This window comes from Ochotona princeps, chromosome 1 (assembly GCF_030435755.1).
Source record: "Ochotona princeps isolate mOchPri1 chromosome 1, mOchPri1.hap1, whole genome shotgun sequence".
Lineage (NCBI taxonomy): Eukaryota > Metazoa > Chordata > Mammalia > Lagomorpha > Ochotonidae > Ochotona > Ochotona princeps.
Genome location: NC_080832.1, coordinates 127,362,540 through 127,384,090, shown reverse-complemented (window position 1 = coordinate 127,384,090; position 21,551 = coordinate 127,362,540). Strand labels below are relative to the sequence as shown.

Genomic DNA, 21,551 nt, shown 5'->3' with positions numbered 1-21,551 from the left:
GCTGATCTGAAGCCAGGAACCAGGAGCTTCTTCCAGGTCTCCCACGCGGGTGCAGAGTCCCAAGGCCTTGGACCATCCTCTACTGCTTTTCCAGGCCACAAGCAGGGAGCTGGATGGGAAGTGGAACAGCTGGAACACGAACTGGCACCCATATGGGATCCCGGAGCACTTGCAAGGTGGGGATTTAGCCACTGAGCCATCAGACCAGGCCCCTTGCACATATTTTAAAGCAGTGATTGCAATGATATCATCTAATGTTGATAGTCATCATCTTTGGTGTGAGAAAATTTTTTAAAGATTTATTTATTTTATTACAAAGTCAGATATACAGAGAGGAGGAGAGATAAAAAGGAAGATTTTCCGTCTGATGATTCACTCCCCAAGTGAGCGCAACAGCTGGAGCTGTGCCTATCCGGAGCCGGGAACCAGGAACCTCTTCCAGGTCTCCCACGCGGGTGCAGGGTCCCAATGCTTTGGGCCGTCCTCGACTGCTTTCCCAGGCCACAAGCAGGGAGGTGGATGGGAAGTGGAGCCGCCGGGATCACAACTGGCACCCATATGGGATCCCGGAACATTCAGGGTGAGGACTTTAGCCACTAGGCCACGCCGCCGGGCCCGAATTTTCTTAAAAACTAGGAACAACGGTGCAAACAATTGTTAATTCTGGAATATGTGTATATTTCAGTTTATTTGCTTCTTTGGTACATTTCTGTGGTGTTGTTAGCTTAAAACGATAAGCAGTTAGGAATGAGTCGAAGGCAAAGATGGGAGACTATGTGTTTGAGAGCACACCATGCTCACAGATCATTTTGAGGAAAGTCTTGAGTCCCATGGAGGACCCAAGCAGCATTTTTACAAAAGCCTCTGCCTGATCTGTCTCACTGAGTCATCGTAGAGAACTCTGGCTGGAGATGAACAGCAAGCGCAAGAGAGAATCATCCTTTGAAAGTAACGGCACTTTGGGGCCCACCTATTTTTTAGCAGTTTTATTAAGATAGCGTTCACATGCGTAACATTTTAAAAGTTGGCAACTCAGTGGTCTTTCGTGTAGCCACCGTGCTGTGATGTCGTCATCACTAATTCCAGAACATTTTCATCCTCATCAAAAGAAACCGCACACCCATTAGCGGTCACCCTCCTCACCACCACCCACCCCCCTTCCTCCCTCCTGCCCCGTAGCTACCACTAATCTTTCTGTCTGTGTAGATGTGCTTATTGTGGGTATTTCCTACAAATGGGATCATATGAATGCGCCCTTTTGTGGCAGGCTTCCTTCCCTCAGCATAATGTTTTCAAGCTTCATCTGTGTGGCAGCACGGGTCAGTCCATCGTGTCTTTTTGATGCTGAGTCATGGTTTGCTGTGTGGCTCCATCGCAGTCTGTTTACGCATCCATCGGGGAGTGGCACTCGGCTGCTTGCACGTGTTGGCTGCTATGAGCCTTTGTTGGCTTTGTGTGGATGTATGTTTTCTTTTATCACGAGCATATCCCTAGCGGGAGGAATTACCGAGTCCCTTGGTGACTTTTGGGGGGAAGAACTTGAACACTGAAGCTGTCATCTTGTTCTTTGTTCCCAGGCAGAAATGGTACACAGCGCTTTCCAGGCCCAGCGGGCTTTCCTCGTCCTCGCCTCTCAGTATCAACAACCGCAAGAGGTAAGAGCGGATCTTCAGGATCCGGGATGCCTAGGGATGGGCGCCGCTCTCTCAGATGGAAAACAAGTGACCAATAGAACGTTTTAAATGTGAGAGACATCCCTCAAATGAGACTTGGACCTGGGTGAATTCTCCAGTTGGCATCACGATAGTGAACATTTCTTCTCTACTCATTGTCTTCATATACAAATCAAAAAAAATTAGAACAATTGCAAAAAATAAGCACTGTATTAATCAGCCTGTTGTTATGGTCAAATTATGCTGTCACACTGGTCATCGCCAGTTTAAGCAGTCAATCTATTTATCTTCTGTATCCTGTTCTTTCTATTAGTTTTGTAAGCCAGGAAGCATTTAGCGCTATGTTTTATTTCCGGTTCTGTGTTGCCCTGTTAGACAAGACTGTTCACCTCTGAATCACCTAGACATTCTGTGTATGGTTTGATGAGCTCTGGAGCAACTAAGTCAGTCTGTCAGCCAACTCAGTGCTACTCACATGTTTTCTGTTTGTGGCCCCCTAAAGAGCTTCTAGCAGATTCTGATCCATGGGCCTGGCATAGGTCTGAGATTCTGCATTGAATAAGCTCAGCACTGGAGAGAATCTTCAAGAATCTCTAAGTACCAGGAAGCTCCAAAACACTTGCAGAAAGCAGAATGAAAAGATAAGTGTTACTGGTGCAGAAAATATTAAAATCATTGCATACAAAAGAGTTTCCAAAATATTCAACAGAAAATGTGGAGTATGACAAAACTTCGCCTGGATTTCAGATTGCTTTACACTAAAATCAGCTTTTTTTGCATTCTGTTTCCCGTCGAGTTTTTTCTTCTCCTCATCCTTAACATGTTCCATTTCTCCTTTTTCTGACTTCCTAAACATGAACCAACTTTTAAAATTAAAGATATCTAGACATGTTAGGGGCTTTGATGCTGACGGTAGCAGTGTTACCAATACGCATGGAGTGTCCTATTTCTGAATTGTGGTGACCAAAAGTGTTTCAGATTTTGGATTTTTTTCAGATTTGGGAATGTTTGCATATGCGTAATGAGATTTCTTGACTATGTGACCAAAGTCAAAACATGAAATTCAGTTGTATTTCCTGTATACCTTAGACACCTAACTTGAAAGTAATTTCATAGTATATTTTTAAACATTTGGGGCTTGGAGGAAAATTTCATGGTGGAAGTTTTCTACTTGTAGCACTGTGTTGGATGTCAAAGGTTTCTGATTCTGGAGTATTTTGAGTTTCATGTTTTGAATTAGGGATCCTCAATTTATTTTATCATGTTAGTGACTTCTAACCTACTGTAACATTTCCATTTGTCCCCAGAATAAATTTTTGTATAAAAAAGATGATAAGAGCAGGTGTTAAGAACAAAGTGATAGCTAGGGATTCGTCTCATTTCCTGGACCACTCTGACTTTCCTTGTCTCCATTTCCAGCCCCACTCTCACCTGACCATCTCTGTGGAACATAAATAACCATGCTTTCTCTATCAGGGGTTCCTAATCACAACATTTGACCTTATTGATTACACAATGAGTGAAAAGGTTAGTTGCAAAGTAGATCTATTGCCAGCATATATTATTAGATAAGAAAACAATAAAACTTTGCTCTTTTCAAGATACAGTCTATAACTAAAGTTCGGTAATAAGTATACAAAAGAGAAGGATGAACAGAACGTTCAGCATGATACAGTAGCTTGACTGTGACTGCTCACTTTGAGTTCCAAAATAAAGTCATAAAACTACAGCAGCTGAGCTGAGGACCCAGGCAAGTAGACCTTGGAAGGATTTCCTCAACCTCGGAGCAATGAAATCAACAGCATCTCAAAACTATCAAAACCACTGAAGATGTACCCTCAGAGCATCCTTCAGATCAAGGACCCTAGGATTACATCTGGTGGCCATCTCCTATTTCCAGTACTTATGTGGTTGGGCTGCTGGGGAGCTATCCTCTTCTCTTCTCTCCCCACTTTCCCAGATACAGGAAACAAAAAGGAAAATCGAAGCAATTGTCTTATCCATTTTCCCCCATCCCTCCACCCTCCCCACCCTAATGGGTGATCCACATGGGCATGCATCCCTCTCAACTATAAAACAAAACAGAATAAGCTAAAAATATAGACTGGATGAGAGCTGAGAGGAGGTTAACAGCAATATCTCTAGGCACTGGTTGTCAACCCCAAATGCCTTCTTTGGATGAGACTAGGTTTGAGTCAAGCCAAAGTCATGAGCCAGGACCTCGGTCGTGGTCTCCCAGGTGAGAGGCAAGCACCGAACTACTAAAGTCATCACCTGTTGCTTCTTAGGGTACACGTTGGCAAGAAACTGGAATCAGGATCAGGCACTGTGAACTGGAAACATCTTAACTACTAATTCAAACATTAGCCCCAGAAGATCTTCTAAGGCAAGCAGCCCTTCCTGGGGTGTCTGGGATCCTGCTCATGAGATTAACCACTGCAGCGGTCAGCTGCAGCCTATTTCAGCCTTGTGAGACCGCAGACACAGGACCTAGCTGCACTTTGATCCAGATTTCTGATCCACGAAAGCTGTGACATGATGAATGGATATTTTCTGAAGCCACTAGCTTGTGGGAACTTGTTTTGCAGACATGGAAATCAAACAGGGCCACGGGCCCCAGACTGCCATGTGCCCCAGTGGCTCTGCTCACATCTCTTTATCTGCCCTGGGCAGAGCTGGGAAGGGGATCATCTGCAACCCTGGTTGACAGTGATGGCATCCATGTCCAAAATTATCTTTCTCACTTTGGCACCAAAGAACAGATCTCTTGCACTCTGTAATCCAGGGACTTTCAAATTTTTAAACCATAACCTGTAAGGAAAACACACACACTTTCAACACTCAGTTTCACAGAACAACAGTGCTTATCACGTGTGCTGCCTTCAGATGTTTTCTTTCTATTTCATTATGTTGCATTGTTATTTTCCTTTTTCTTTCATTAAGGCGTGTCATGGCCCACTGAATCGATGGCACCCCTTGAAATCCAGACACATCTCTCTCATTGGCAGATATATTAAAATATCCAAGAACTGGAACATATGGTAGCACATTTGCAGAATATTTCATATTTTCCTCGTCTGTCATTGTAATTTGTATAATTAATACTTGAGAGAAAGAAGACCTTTAATAATATTATTGACTAAGAATTTTAGGGGTCATTTATCAGCTTATAGCAGGATTCTCAGATCAATAATTTCCCAGATGCCCTCACTCTGGCATGCTCAACTATTTATTTTCCTTTACGGCAGGCATACGGGGGAAAGGTCTGTCATTGCTAGCTTGCAAACATGAAAAATGACCCACGGCAGTGCATTAGTGACCTGGCCAGGGGATCTGGACCCGAGCTGTTCCTTTATTCTCCATCCAAAGTCGTTTTTACAAACATTCTATAGAGGAGGCCCACTGCACAGTCATTTATAGGTTTTTTTTTTTTTTCATCAAAAAAATGATGGTCAAGAAGTGTTTCTGTGAATAGGCAGGTGAAATGAACAAGTGTTTTGTGGCCTTGAGACAACTCATGTCACGTGGGAGAGATGAGAAATACAATCTTTATTGATCTCTCCATGGGTGACTTGAAAACTCTGGTCCAGCTGGAAATAGTCCAGGGCCACAAATGTCCTGGATGGGTGCCGTCTCTGAGGGAGACTGGCACTAGGGAGGATCTTGGGAGGTCTAAGGTGTGCTTCTGCACACCTGGGCCCCTTGTCAGTGTGTAGAAGCAGGTGGAAGCACCTGGACAGTGGCAAAGCACAGCTGTTGTGCCCTAAGAATGACTGATTTTGTCCCTCCTCGCCACACACCTGCCGTATTTCTCCAATATTTCTTGTACTGCTGATATCGGACAATGAAATGGTGTGTGTGTGTGTTTGTGTGTGTGTGTGTGTGAGAGAGAGAGAGAGAGAGAGCATGGAATGCACACGCACTACTATGCAGAGGAAAAATTAACCCTAAGTTTTCCAGCTTCGGGGAAGATAATTTATGGTCATTGGTTGCCATGCAGATTTTAGTCTGTCAAAAAGACTAGGCAGGGAGGGTGTTTGGTGAAGGAGTCGAGGTAATGTTTGTGATACCCAAATCCTTCCTGCCACTGCGCACTCTTAGGGGACAGCAGGTGATGGCTGATGGCATTGGATCCCTGCCACCCATGGTTCTGGGCTTCTGCTTTGGCCTGACCCAACCTCAGCTGTTATGAGCACGTAGGGATTGAACCAGTGATGGAAGATATGTGTCCTCCTACACATACTTTGTCCTTGTTTGTGTGTCTGTCGCTCTACCTTTCAAATAGAGTGAGGGTAGATAAAGGGAAAGCACCTGGTAAGTGGGGGGTTGTATTCCTTGGTGAGAGAGAAAACGGGAAGGGATAGCTGAATACCTTAGACAGACGAATTCATGAGTTTGGCAAGCATCTGCCAATCCACAAGAATGGGTCATTTGTGTTGACTTTCGGTGGAAATAAATCATCTTTGCAAAAACTCATGGCTTTCTCTAGGTTAGTCCCCATTTCTGTAGCCTTTCAAAGAAAGACTAAAAAAAAAAAAAGAAAGAAAGAAAAAACCTTTCAGATCTAACAGATGGAGGTGGGCAGTTAGATCACTCTTGGGAAGCCTGCATCCAAATCAGAGTGCCAGGTTCAAGTTCCCTCTCTGCCTTCTGCTGTCTGTTCCTGTTTCCTGTTAATGCACACCCTGGAAGGCAGCAAGTGATAGCTCAAGACCTTGGATGCCTTCCACCCTTGTGGAGGACTCAGACTGAGTTCCCGCATCCCAACTTCAGCTCCACCTAGCCCTGGCAGTCACAGGTATCCGGGGAGTGAGCCAGTAGATGGAAGAACTAGATGTCTGTGTATGTGTGTGTGCCTGTTTGTCTACCTTGCAAATGAATAAACACATAAAAATTCTAAAATGTGACAGGTGAATGTTTTTACTGCATTATATTTAAATAGAGAGCTATGTGCACACAGTACCTCAGTTTTGTTATGATGACCTCATCGTTTTTCCCTATGCAATGTTTTAATATAACTATAAAGTGCCAAATTATTATCCAATATTTTAACTTGTCAAACAAAGGAGTGACTTTGATCTCAGAGCATGCCTTGGGTAAATTACTTGGTGCTAGTGGCAGGTCTGGAAACTGTAACAAAAAAGGCAAACGAATGAACAAAGCCAAATTCCCAAGTGTTACTGAAGTCCGTGCCCAGAAAATGTCACAGCTTGTTCATTCGGGGCTGCTGAATCTTCCTGAAAGATTTGTCCCTGAGCGGTGCTAAGTTCTGCTATCAGGGGCCGCGTGTTGAATAACATAGTGCAATGAAGTCACTCTGGCCCTAAGGTAAAACGAAATGCCTGTTTTGAAATAATGCTATGACATCGTGGACTTTTTTTTTTTTAACCTTATTGCAAAAGCAAGAAAATAGCTGTTGAGTAACTATTGCCCATTAGGTATATGGATCAGGTGTTTTTCATGGATTTTTTCAATATGTAATTCCTTAATGTATCTTGAACATAGGAGAAAAGCCACAGCAGAATTAGAAGTTGAAGCATGTTTTCTTCCTTGGTGTTGTGCTGAATTATGTGTTCAGTTGTAGTGATGTTTCCTAATAGTCTGCATTGAGGATTAAAGTAGGTAGAACTCTAGAATCTAACCAACGGCTGATTTTCCAGCCTTCTCCAAATTGACTTGATGATTTTGCACAGATACTTTGCACTTGGATGATGCTAACTAGGCTGACTCTGCCCCACTGACACAAAGCACCCAAAGCAATATGTGCTTTTAATTTCTGGATTTGGGATGGGAACCCGGCTTGACTATCTGCCCAAAGGCATCCTATGTCCAGCAGGTTAAATACTGAGCAGCTGTTGATACCTACAGGATTGCTGTTTTGTAGCCAGCAGCTTTCTAAGTACTTTTTCTCAATAGGAGTAGAGAATTGAGGCCAAAAGTCTCCTTTCCTTTGTCATGTGAGCTTGTCTGTGGCAGCAAAATTACTTGGGTCATGACACCCTGACTAGCCTGTGAAGGCTGCTGTCTGAGCTGGAAATAGATTCTGATTAGGACGGGGAGAATAAGTCACCGGGGAAGGAAGGAGAGGTGGGGGGTGTGTGTGTGTGTGTGTGTGATATCATCAGCGTTTGCTTAAGTTGACAGCCTGAAGCTAGCCAGTCAGGGCTGAATCCCACCAGGAAAGCTAATCATGAGTTTATCAGGATGCAGAGAAAGGGGTAATCAGAATGGAGGGTAATTCTGTCATTCTTCTGTCCAGACTGTTTGCTTTAGCAGCCTAAAGCCTCCGGAGAGCTTGTGAGCTCAGGCTGTGGTTGGTAGATTTGTAGGCATTTAGAAGCCCAGCACTGTGGAGGCAGAGAGGATTTGCTAGGATCCTGTCCTGTTGGCCTGTCACTTAGGGTGACCTTTGTTTTTTGTTTTTTGAGTTTTTTTTTTTTTAATCTGATAAGGCACATTAGCTCATCTTTCTTTGTGTAAGACATGAATTAGATAATGAATGACTGCCCAGAGGAAGTGAGGTAGTTATCACACCCTGGGGATTTGGGAGATTATCTGGGAAGGGTAAAGGTTAACAAAGAAGGGTAATATCTTTTGTTTTATCGACTATTCCTTACTAAATGCATGAGAATGCCAGACTGCTACTGAAAGCAGAAAACTGTGTAATTGACTTGAGAATTTTTCATGCTCTGTGTAGTTGCACACTGGGATCCTTGTGGTAGTTTTTAATAAAGTAATTGTTGATTCTTCTGTGGTTGTCCACTGAAGTGCAATATTGGCTTTCTTGCCATCATCCGTCTGATGTGGAAATGTTCCAAGGGTTACGACTTTCTCTCTATGACCCAAGTCAAACATTAACTTAGAAAGACAGCACTGAGTCTTGTCAGAAGCCAAGCCTGTTTGGATTTGCTACTTGTCCCTTGTTTCTGAAGCCCTCCCTTAGGGCCTGTTTGCAGGACACAGCTTCCGTGGGCGAGGAAAGCTGTCTGAAAATCTCTAGTCAGGAGAAGGTCTTGCAGCTGGCATTCCAGCCTGGATCCGCTGACATCAATTACTTAGCAGAGGGCATGGTGTGTTACTTTTTATGGTCATGTTCTATATTTGTATGTGCTGGGGATAGATCACATGACAAAACCATCATTTGATATTTGTGTTTACGTGCACCAGCTAGCAGGAGCTCCACTTAAGCTTTACCAGGGCTGTACTTTTCATTTGTAAATTTAGTGTTTAATTGAAAATGCAGACACTTCCCTGAGTACTAAAATTACAGATAATCCAGAATACATTTTATCTAATTGTCTTTAGAAGACAAGCTGCTCTACATGCAACTTCATTGAAATACACTGTGCCTTCCAAAGATTCTAACACATACATTTTGAACTTGCATGCATCAACATCACCAGAATAATGCAAACTAAAATTCATCGCATTTACATTTTTTTAGCTCTTCACCCGACTGGAGTGAGCCAGTGTCTTCTGGATGTCCCTGGCTTTAAAAGGAGAGACTTCACAAAGTGGCTACACTATAGATTGTTTCTCCCTTTCATGGTACCATCCTTCCCCCGACTGCAGCTTCAGGTGGCCAACAGTTGGAGACTGTACTTCTTCAATGATTATTTCTTTTGGGTGAACTAAACGAATACGAAATGTCCTTGTCCGGCTTGGTGTATTTGCTGCCGAGGAAACTCGTGCTTCCGTATCTGGAGTCGTTTCTTAGATAAATCTGTCTCCAAGCAGTGGCTTTCAGACTTTTGCACAGCCCTGGGTGCCTTACAAACCCCAGCCCTCTTTAATTCCGTCCTCTTCATTCATTTATTTCTCAGGGCTTGTGGTTTTAACCAAGCACGTGTTGGATTCCCTCCTCGATAGCAGAGCATTCACCACGCTGTGTCTGTTATTCCTTCACCTGTATGAGGACATACTTGGGAAAAATGGAGCCTGGGGGATGTCATCTGTCATGATTCATAGATTCCTGCACTTGATGCTCATCTGAGTGTTCCCACCTTGCTGCCTCAGCTCGCTCCGTCTCGCATCCTCCGTCTCCTCCTCCAAGGGAAGTAGCCGTGATTCCCCAGCTTGTTCAGGAAGCTTGTGCATGCGCAATGCTAGAAGCATCCTGCTGTCAGTTTTCACGCGTGTTTTTCATCCTTTCAACAAAATCCTAGCAACTCCAAGGATCCTTAGAGTTGATGCATCTTCCGTTTTAAGACAGAGTGTGATCTTTATAGCTTGCTTAGTTTTTAATTGACGTTCTTTATGTGATGTACAAGCAGCTAGCATGATCTCCCATGGTGTTGATGCCTTGGAGTATCCATTCAAGGAAAATGACTTCATCAACTGACTGAAGCCAGTATCCTTCGCACACTGGGGGATGCGCTGGCAGCACAGCTTCAGGCCGTATTTCTAGATCGCACTGTGCCAGTTTGAGAAAGAGCAGGAATCCTGACTTTTCGCTGGTGGCTCCAGTAGAGCTGCTGGTGATCTGTCTTGTCTTTAAGACAGTGACAAGGCAAAAGGCATTATAGGTTTTCAGCGCCAGGTTTGATAAGAAGAGAGGCTTGAATTGACTTTTGATTGTCTTGAGGAATTAGGGACATGCGTTTAGCTCAGCAGTGAAGAGGCCCCTCAGGATGCCTGTATCCCATCCAGGAGCACTCAGTTTTGATTCCTGATTTCAACTTTCTCCTAACTCACACCTTTGGGGAGGCAGCAGGTGATGGCTCAAATAGTTGGGTCTCTGGCATCCATCTGGGAGACCAGATGGAGATCCAGGCTCCTGGTTTCAGTCTGGCTCACTCGCAGCTTTTGTGGGCATTTGGGGAATAAATTACAAGATAAAAAATACCTCTTCCTCCACCTCCCCAATAAATAAATAAAGTAAAGACAGGGATAATGAGTTATAATGACTCAAAGAAGGGAACAGCATGGAGTGGCATTTTTGTTCAGCACCAACCTGTTTCTTTTATGGAGAAAGAGCATACTCTTTGAAGATGTATTTGTTAAGGATTGGGCTGTAGTTGAACATACACCTGGGGAATCATAGATCAGTCACATCAATTTAGCCTCGAAGAGTATCCTTGTGGGCATTTGGGAAAGGGAAGCTTAGAGTAGGAGAAACAACAGTTGGGTGTGCGCAAGATACCGTGTCAATGAGCACCCCCTCAGGGGCCTGCAAGATGCTGCTTCTCTGGGTATGTGGCACTGGTGGTGAGAAATGGTCGCACCCAGAGCTGAGGGACAGACGCCACCTGGGCATGTGGGATTATAGAATATAGAGCCCAGCCAGCCTGCTGATTAATTTCACTCCAGCTGCCGTAATCCAGCTGGCCTCATTTTAAAATGCTGTTGAAAAATTTTCCAATTAGAGGGAGTCTTCTGCGCTGGGCAGAGTTTTCATGCAAATTGTGTAGATGTGTGCTTTCAGGAAGGGATGGAAAGTGCTGTGGCCAGCATTGGGCCTCTGAAGCTGGTACTGGCCTGGTGTGAGCCACAGAAATGGCAGTGGAGAGCAGCTTCAGGGTTTAGCCTGTCCCTGCACAGATGGACTCTCCGAGTAAAGTAATGGTCAATCACACAAATTGGATTTAAACGACTCCAGCCGCAGGAGTCCCATCATTTTGCTTGGCCAACTCTCCTCCAGTTGAGTGTGTACAGGATTCCTCTTGCAGAGCCATAAATTGGATTATATTTTCCCATAGGAACAGGGCTGTAATTTGTAGCTCCATATTTTACCAGCTTGACAGCAAATAATACACAGACCGAGTGAACTATACCTCATCCAAACTGAGATACCGCAAAAGCCTTTATCATGTTTAAAATGGGACAAAGTGGACACAGGTCCTGGAAAGTGGAGATAAATATGCTGTTCATGTTGATCGTGAGAGTCCCTGATGGGATGGAACAACTTGCAGAGCACATCGAGTCTCTGTTGAAGCTTAACTGCCTGCGAGGAATGATGGCCGTGAATCTACTTGCGTGATGTTTAACTCTTAGACTTGAAAGGTCTTTTTGTAGCAATATAGAAGAAGTGTTTTTTACATATAGAAGAAGTGTTTTCTCTTTTTTAAAGATACTTTGTTTGATTTAGCTGAAAGGCAGAGTTATAGAGAGAAATCTTTTATCCACTGGTTCGCTTCCCAAATGAATGCAACAGCCAAAGCTATCTCAGCAGGAAGCCAAGAGCCTAGAACTCTATCTGGGTCTTCCCTGTGGTGGGGCAGGGCCTCGAGCACTGGGACCATCTTCCACCACTTTTCCAGGAGCATTAGCAAGAAACTGGATCAAAAGTGGAGCCAGGACTTTGCACTGGTGCTCTGAGATAAGATGCTAGCAACCCAAGCATTGGCTCAAACCACTGTCCCATGACACCAGTCCCTGAGAACACTTTTTTTTTCCATTTCTAAACAATGTTTCTCTGACCTGGACAGAGAATTCGAATTCATACATTCAAATTCATTCTGTAATTTTCTAATCCTGTGCTTGAGACTGAATTACCCTTTTCAAAAGTAGTAACCAAAGAATCTCACCCAGCATGCATTGGGCAGGGTTTTCTTGGCTCTGGTCACTCCACCTCACTTTCCTTTGTTTTTCCATCTCCCAAGAAGGAAAAGAGAAGGAAAGTCAGGCTACAGCCGCAGGGTGCAGGTGAGGAAGGAAAACAGAAAATTAATATCTCAGTCCCAGGGCCAGCGGTGAGAAGCGACAGAAGGAGCTTTGAATCCCTCAGGTGGTGCTGGACCTCAGACCTTTCTAGCACAATAGTTCCCTGATCCCCTCTGCTCTTGCCGTCTTCTGTTTAGATATTTTTATTAGTCAGGCAGCAACAATGCAGGACTGGAACCACGTGATCCACAACTGTACTGTGACAGGTCGTTCAGCCCCTTGAATCTCCTTGGCTTGTTGTTCTGCCTTTACTGTCAGTCGGGTCACCATTAACTTAGCTGCTGGCTCTCTGTAGCCCTGTGTGTGTGTGTCTGTGGCATCAGTGTAACTGTTGACTTAGGTAGGGAGTAATCACTTTACAGGAGGTACTGGTAGAACACAATATGATTACTTCCGAGTGATGACTGCTGGCTCTGATGCAGGTCAGAGCTCAACAAGAGGCAAAATGAATAAACTACCCAAACCAGATATTCCTTAGCTGTTCAGGAAAATGGCTTAATAAATGGCAAAAATCTCTGAGAACCTCCTCTTTTTTTTTTTTAATTTGTGGGAGCAAACAATGCATAGAAAATCAACTCCAATAACTTTTTTTTAAAAAAAGATTTATTTACTTAATTGAAAGGCAGAGTCAGAGTGTGAGAAAGAGAGAGAGAGCTTGCTTCCACTGGTTCACTCCTCAGGTGACTACAACAGCCAGGACTGGGCCAGGCTGGAGCCAGGAGCCAGGAGCTCCTTCTGGATCTCCCATGTGGATAGCAGGGGCCCAAGCACTTGGACAGTCTCACACTGCTTTTCCAGGTGCCTTGGCAGGGAGCAAGATTACAAGTGGGCAGCTAAGACTCGAACTGCCACTCTAATATGGCATGTCAGTATTACAGAGGGGGCTTAACCCACTGCACCACGGCACTGGGTCCTTCCCCACCCCCACATTTTTGCAGTAAAAGACTCTGAGAGCATGGAAGGTAGTCTTGCTTTTCTTTTGAGTTGCGAAAAGGAAGTTTATATTCCACATGACCGTCATTTTAAGACCTTGACATAATTGATCATGAAAGCATATTATTTCAAGGGGTAAAGAAGAAAGCATGGGAAGGTAATCAGGAAAAGAAAAAAAAGAATTAAAAACCAAAATGTTTTAATTCAAAAACGGGTAACTTCAAGTATCTCTCTGATTGAGTATGTTAGGATGAATCTGAAGGGGGGAAAAAAAGCAATTTTCTTTTTCCTCGAAAACTATAATTAAAATATTACTGGCCATTCAGGTTTTTCCCTATATTTGGTAATTTTTCCTTAATTACTTAATTCTCGATTTTCTACCCTTCCTGTTTTTGGGGGGGTGGGAGGAGGTATGTCCTACACAGAGTTTTAAAGCAAGCAATTCCTTTCTGGATTTCTTGCGTTTCCTCGACTATTGCTTCCTGTATTTTCAACGTTGCTTGGGACAGCCGCACGGAGTCTGAGATGGGCTGTTCTGCAGCAGTCCTACAGTGGCCCCTCCTGGCTTGCTACTCAAAATCTCACACCATGTTTAAGGATTTGCTGTCGAGCTGAGCCCTGCTACCTTCTCCACAACCTTATCTAATCAGCCCTTCCCTTCTGTCTACAAATAAAACCAGGTTTCTCTAGAGCCGTCTGCGTAAACTATCTCCTCCCGCTCTTTCACTCCCCTCTTCATCCCAGTTTTGATTTTGTGCCCTTACTTCCCTGGCGCGTCGCAGTTTCCTGTCATGTGTCTGTCTTGCTTACCATTTGCACCACGGAAGACTCTCCCGGTGCCTGTTGTCTTCTTCATTACCCATGCTCCATCCAAGCTCCTTGTACCACTTCCTGTCACCTTCCTCACCTTTGTGTCACAAAAGTATTCCATACTCCTTTCTGTCTGGCTATTCTTCCTTCCTCCACCTCTTTGATGGACACAACCCTTCAAAACGTTGTCAGAATGCGACTTGGTCAAACCTGACCTGCCCGACTGCATCAGTTACCCCTCTGCTGATGGAGCGGACCGTGCACCTCCACACTGCAGGCTCTTGGTGTTTGACCTTAAACCTGATGTCCCACATGAGCCTTAAACGCCATCTGCCCAGAGCCACATGCACACCAAACTCACCCATCTCCTGTGATCCTTCCAGATTGTTGGTCCCAAATGAAGGAACACCAAGCTGCCCAATTAGCTGAAGCCGAAATTCCCAATCCCTTTTGGCTCCTGTTTTTGTTTTTGTATAACAATTATTTTTATTTTTGATGATTTTTACTTAGTTGATTAGGGTAATTAGGGTCAAAAGCTACAGGAAGGTGGGTGAGGCCATTACTTCCATTCTCTTTTTTTTTCCTTCCTGTATTTGAGGATGAGAGGAGATGAGGGGAGAAGCCACACCCAGCCTCCCAAATGCCTCTTTCGCCTTGGGATGGGGGACAGACACCTGACACCACCCCAGGGTTCCCAGTGTGGGGCATGCTCCTAGGGAACATGCTCAGGAGGTTTTCATAGTTCAACAGTTCTGAATTACTGCCGATCTCACCACTCCAAAGATAATGAAATCTCTTCAGAATCCACTGGTTGACATACTCCACCTTAGAGTCTCCATTTGCCCAGATTTTCATTGCCAACACTTGGCTGGGGTAGTTGATCAATTTGTTCTGTCCTCCATCTTCTGGTGTAGTACCAAGTGTTCTCTGCAGACTCTAATGTAGTGTCATATCCTCCATATACATTTGGATATGCCATCCACTGCTCCATCTAAGCCACTGAGGAGGCCCAGCTCTGATACATGCACTCCACGGTCAAGCCTTGGAATGTGCAGTTCTCTCTATGGTTGGGGTTCTGAGTCCAGCAATTCAATTGGGGGGATCCCAACACAAACTTCATCTGAGGTGATCCCAGACCTGATTCTTGTATGTGTTTGCCAGTACAGGGTCCAGCACAGTCTGTCACCCCAATTAGCTTATGCACAAGCTGGTGATTGCAATTACTGGGTCAGTTCTGTCTCCTGGCATAACTTCTACAAACCTATGAGTGTTGCAGCCCAATCCTACCTACCACACACTCAGTCCTCACGTAAACCAGTGGGAGCTGCAGCCTAGTTGGAGCAACCCACAATAAGCCCTTTCAGGCCCAGCCCCTGCACCGTTTTCTTTGCTTGCCAGTATGTACAGCAGACTGGTCCAGACTGTCCCACATCCCATTCAGCTCTCATAAATGTCAGTGGGCATTGAAGCCTAGTTCAACCCAACCAGCCCCAGTACCTAACCCACATACATACCAGTGGGTGCCACTCTCTGTCTAGCCATGACTGTCCCAGTCCTAGTTCTCATGCTCACCAGTGGGAGTGGCAACCCAAGAGAGAGATGCCCACTGTTTCCCTACTGAACCTACTCCCACTCCTGAATCTTGCACTCTCAAGGTGGTTCTATGGTTTAACTTGATAGAACTTGCCCTCATGCCAGCCTGTGCCAACTGATGCTGCAGCAAAGCCCAACCAACCCACATCCTCTTTGGCTTATGTTTGCACTAGTAGGGACAGTCAACCCAGCCTGGTTTCCCCAAGCCAGCTCACATGAAGCCAACAGGTATTGTAGCCCTGCCCGGCCTGGTCTGCTTCCATCCCAACTCTCATGCTCAACAGTGGGAGTGGTGGTCCAGCAGGGGAGCCCTCCACATACCCCCTACCATGTTAGCCCTCTTCCCCCCTGGGTCTCACATGTGCTGGTTGGGTGCTGCAGCCCAGTCTGGAATGGTCTACATCACTTCAGCATTTGCCAGTGGGTACTGTAACCTTGCTAGTCCCAGCCCATCCCCAATTCCTGTTCATGCTGGTGGGAGCTACAACCTAGCCCAGCCCAGCGCCCCAGGCCTGGATCTCCTGTGAACTAGCCTATGTTGTGGCCCAACTCAGCCTGACCCACATTCCATTCTGTTGCTTGGTTTTGTCAGTGAGAGATATGAATTTTTCCAGCCTGGTTCACCCCCAACCTGTGCCAAATGTATGCCAGTGAGTACCACTGCCTGGCCTGATCTGGACTTCTTCCTACCTTAGTTATTGCTGTCACCCGCAGGGACTGTGTCCTGACAGAGGAGTTTCCCAAACTCCTCCGTCAGAACCTCTCCCAGAGATTGGCAGATTGGCTGCTGTTTTTTCTTCATCCCTCACACAACTCATCTCCAAGTCCTGAGGATGCTCTGACTATGAGAAACTATGGAAACCTTTCCTCTATCCCGTTGGTTTTTATTTCCAAAAGAAAGGGAGAAAGTAAGAGGAAAGACAAGTAGGAATAAAGGCAGTGAGGGAGGAAGATAGGGAGAGAGGGTGGGAGGGAAGAGGGTAGGGAAGGAAAGGAAAGAAAGGCAAGGAGGAGGGAGGGAGAAAAGAATGGAGGAAAGAAGCGAGGGAGGGAGGAAGAGAGGAAGGAAGGGGAAGAACGAGGGGAGAGAAGGAGAGAGAGAGAACATCACTTGACTTTCTATTTTTTAACATAAAGATGTGGCAATTTTGCTTTATTTGAAGCTGTGAAATAAGAATTTAAGAAGGAAAACTTCCGCTGTTGCTAACACTATGGTGTGGCCTCTCATGAGCTGTCTGTCTCTCAGGGCTCTCTGCCCAGCCTCTGCTCCTAACCAAGAGAAAGCAGAACCAATCTGGAATCCCACCATTGTTTCCTTTTGCCTGTGCCATCCATTCCAAACTACCAGTTCAACATATGGCTCCAACAGCTGAGTCATCACCCCGACAGCCCGAGTTCCCTGAGCCCATGGACTCTCCTGTCTGTGTGCCTCTGCTCACACAAAGGAGTGTGCGTCCTTCTCCTAGCCTATCTGGTGGTCATTGTCATTATGGTCCATGTGCCAACATTTCACTAGCTGTGCTTGGAAACACTGAGGGGGCTTTCTTCAGGAGCACAAGGTCTCCTGAGGATGAAAGATGAAGTCAAACAGTGCCAAGCTGGTGGGGGCCCCAGGATTGGAAGGATTTAGAGAAGAGGTCACAGGGAAGGGGTCTTGTAAGATAAATAGGATTCATGGCTTTGAAATTGTGCCTAACAAATAGAAGATTGAAGCATGGGCCCAGCACGGTAGCCTAATGGCTAAAGTCCTCACCTTGTATGCACCAGGATCCCATATGGGCACCAGTTCTAATCCCAGCAGCTCCGCTTCCCATCCAGCTCCCTGCCTGTTGCCTGGAAAAGCAATCGAGGACGGCCCAAAGCCTTGGGACCCTGCACCTGCATGGGAGACCCAGAAAAGTTCCTGGCTCCTGGCTTCGGATTGGCTGAGCTCCAGCCATTGCAGCTGCTTGGGGAGTGAATCATCAGATGGAAGATCTTCTTCTCTGTCTCTCCTCCTCTCTGTATATCTGACTTTCCAATAAAAATATATATACATTGAGGTGTGTCTTTGCTCTGCCAACTGGATGCAGTACCCACCTTATCCACCAAAATGACAAATTACCTTACAATTCAACTGCAGATTGCTGGCTTTCTATGTTTTAATACAGTCAGTTACCCTGAGTTTTTTGTTTGTTTGCTTGCTTGCTTGTTTTAAGCAAGTTTAGGCTGTTCACATTTATGTTTTTGATACATTATTTGCCCTTAAACCCAAGTGAATATAACTTGATTGTAGCCCTTTCTAGCTAGCTCTTTTCCCCTCAGTGGTTTCTGAGGTGGCTGTTAAACTATTTATCTGTTTCTGAGTGAGGCTGAAAGATAACCTTAAGTGGTCTCATGTTAACATTTTAGCATCAGTGCACTTCAGGAAAACCATCGTCATGACTTTGATATATTTCTGTTAGCTAAATAAACATTGATTCCCTTCTAGAAAGCCCAAAGCAATCTTTTGTTCCTCTTCTGCCCTTCATTTTTTGAAGTTATTATCTGAGATCCTTTTGACTAATTTGGTTGCTAATTTGTCAACCATTTTGTTATATTAACCCCTACTTATTGCTATAATCCATTTGTTTCTCGAGATGTCCTTAGATCTGTCTAGCTTTATAGTGACGCAATGAATGTCTTTTTTCAAAAAGGGGTTTATTTTATTTATTTGAAAGGCAAAGTTACAAAGAGAGAGGAAGAGAGAAGATGACAAAGATCCTTCATCTGCTATTTCACTCCCTGAGTGGCACACCATGGCCAGGCTAAAGCCATCCAGGTCTCCCTGTGGGTGGCAGGGGCCCAAACACTTGGACTGTCTTGTGCCACTTCCTCAAGCACATGAGCACGGAGCTGAGTCAGAAGTGGAGCAGCTGGAGCGCCAACTGGCCACGATACCAGTGTCACAAGCAACAGCCCCAAGTCTTGTGATCCATTCTTTGTCCTCTTATGATCTCCTTCCTCCTCCCATTTGCTTTTTCATCCCCAAAATATTTGTAACAGTTAGGGCTGTGAGAGTCCAAAGTCAGGAGCCAGGAATTCAATCCAGATCCCCGATGTTAGTGGCAGGACCTCAGCTGCCTGAGCCTCCATCCTAACCCCTTCCAGAGTGCAATTGGTAGGAAGCTGGAATGGAGAACAGAGCCAGGATGAAATCCAGACCCTCTGATACGGCACCCCAAGTGGTGTTTCAGCTGCTGCACCCACTCCCAGTCCTATTTGAATTTGCACTTGGCCAGTTCTTTAAATCTCAGGTAGTCTCCTCTGGCCTCGAAGACTCAAGTGTCCCTGGCTAAGCTGGTTTGTTTGTTTATCTCATTTTATTTTTTGGCTTTGTCAGAGATTCTGTACCTGGCCTTTTCTCCTGCAATGCCCATGGAGAAAAATCTAAGAAAAATACTGCTCTTGCATCATCAGGCATCAACTTTTCTAGCTACGAATCTGTTTGTTTACTTACTATTTATTTACTTGTTGGAAGAAGAATGGGAGAAAGAATCTTCCCTCCTCCAACTGCCCACAAAAGTCACAGCTGGACCAGATCAAAACCAGGGGCCAAGAACTCAATGTGGGTCTCCCAGGGAAGTGGCGCAGGCCCAGGTATCTTAGCCATCACCTGCTGCCTCCCACACGGTGGATTAGCAGTTTGCTGGAGTCTGAAACAAACTGACTCGGGCCTGCTGATGCAGACACCCTAGGCAGCGTTTTCATCACTACGTCAAACATCCTACCTTGAAAGCTTTGCCTTTGTCTGTTTTTAAGAATGAGTGACAGGCATATGGAGGGAAGTCACCCACTCTCGAGTGGATTTCTCTGCAGTTTTGTGAACGCAGATGTCAATGGCAAAATTCTCCTTACTTTGGGTGAATGTTCTGTTCTCTGTTCCTGACGCTGGGCCCATCACAGACCTTTCCTGCCTCCGTTGGACTGTTTGTCCTTCAGAACTTGAGTGTCCTCCACTGTCACTGCATATTTCCGTCTTCTGGGGCGACTGTAACACAGGGCCCCCGAGCATGTTCCTCACACCACAGATCTGTATGATCACCCAGTTCTGGAGGCTGGAATTAATTGGAGGTCAAGGTGTGAGCGCTGAGAGCTCAAGGAAGAGGCTGACCCAGGCCCCCTCTGCTGCCTTCTGGTAGTTCTCTGGCCGGTGTCCTTGGCTTCCTGATCACATGGTGCTGCTTCAGGCACGTGACTCTGTCCCCTTTGTCAAGACACCAGCTATTAGAGTCTGTGTATGCTGCTTTTGCAGAGTGTATAAAAAAGATGGGACTGGTGCTGATGAATGGTAGTTTCTTTCTCACCATCTTGGAGCTGGGAAGTCAGGTTGTGGGACTGACATCCGACAAGAGCCTTTTTACTGCATCATCACGTGATGGGAGGCATCATGTGGGCAAAAGCGGGGTCAGAGGGCGCCAGCTGCATCCACCTGCACCTACAGCAATGACCTTTACCTACTCATGGCCTCATTGTATCTTACATTTCAGCCCGAGTTAAGGAATGGGACAGGCATTCAAATATGGCCTTAGTCACAGGGAACCCACCCTAATCTCTATCACCCCTCTTTCCAGATACGGTCACATGCTGAGACACGTGGGGTAAGAGCTTCAACCTCAGGATCTGGGGATATGGGGACACAATTCTCCTAATGCTAGCTCTTCTAGCATCACTCCCTGGATCATGCAGCCGTGATTGGGACCAGTTGTTCTCATTGTCACACTGCACGTGTTCCTCCGCAGTGGTAACTGTTTTTGTTCTCTCTCTCTGGCATCTTTGTCACGTTCAGACCTGCTCAGGTGACCTGTCCCGGTGCCATCTGTCATCCCTCTGGAAGTTGCAACAGTTTCATCGAACTCTTCATTGTGGAATCTACTTGTTAGATTTATTCATTGTGAATGGAGCTCCTCGGATTGTGTCTGTGGGGTCTTGGGGTAGGGATGATTTTACGGGGGTAATGAGTGTAAAGAAGCATGGCCATCCTTGGGGTTCTGTTCTCCGGAGTTCATGCCCGCTGCCCCTTCCTTAATCTCTTTGCCCTCCCTTGTTTCTGTGGACAAGCTAATGAAAATCTCTGACTTCCTGAGATGTCCTATACGCACACAGAACACACTGGAAGGTGAAGGAAAGACACTGTTCATGTGTACTTGGCTGTGCTCCAGGGGGAGAGAGAGCAGTCCCACTCTACAGAGTACAGACCAGGTGCGGACAAAGGCGACAGGTGGGCTGGGACTCAGGATTACGGTAAGATAGCGCTGGGCTTAAGCCCCACAGCAGAAGAACCAAGCAAGTCCCTGATGGGAAGATATGAAAGCACAGAGGGTTCAAGCCCTGCCTGGAGCCTGAGCCCATGAAGCTGCAGTCTTCTCCCATGCCCAGCACCCGACGCAGAGCCCTTAGGAAGGCTTACCACGTTGGCACTTCAGAAACATGCTCCTTAGCATTGCTGTCAGTATTGTTTTCATGCCACCATGAGGAGAAGCCACCAGCTCATTGTCCAGTGATAAGAAAATGGCTCATGCTGGTTAACCGTTCATTGTCAAGGGCATCCTGACACAACCAGAAGACCTAGAGCGTGGCCCCCTGGTTTCTCTCCTGGGGACTTCTCTCTGTCTTGTGGTTGCTCTTAACCGATAGTTTTTGAAGCCAGAGTGGGGGACGGTGCCTCCCAGAGACACCAAACTGATGTGCTCAGTTGGCCTGCTCGCCTGACCCATTTTCACAGAACAAGGCTAGGGACCACGAGCTCCTCTTGTTTGCTTTTCTGAGGGCTTCTGCAATATCAGGGATGTCAATGGACAGGGAAAGGAAGGACAGCATCGTGGCTCTTGCAGTCTTGCAAGCCTGCTTCTCTGTATTTGA

General features: G+C 45.7%; 1 protein-coding gene across 1 annotated transcript in view; it reads left to right on the top strand.

Moving 5' to 3' along the window:
* The window catches only part of CAP2 (cyclase associated actin cytoskeleton regulatory protein 2), a 154,942-nt gene that overhangs the window by 50,740 nt on the left and 82,651 nt on the right, over positions 1-21,551 (top strand). Inside the window, exon 4 of the mRNA XM_004593130.3 lies at positions 1,578-1,655. Coding sequence (XP_004593187.2) covers positions 1,578-1,655 — 78 coding nt within the window. The remainder of the gene's footprint in view (positions 1-1,577; positions 1,656-21,551) is intronic.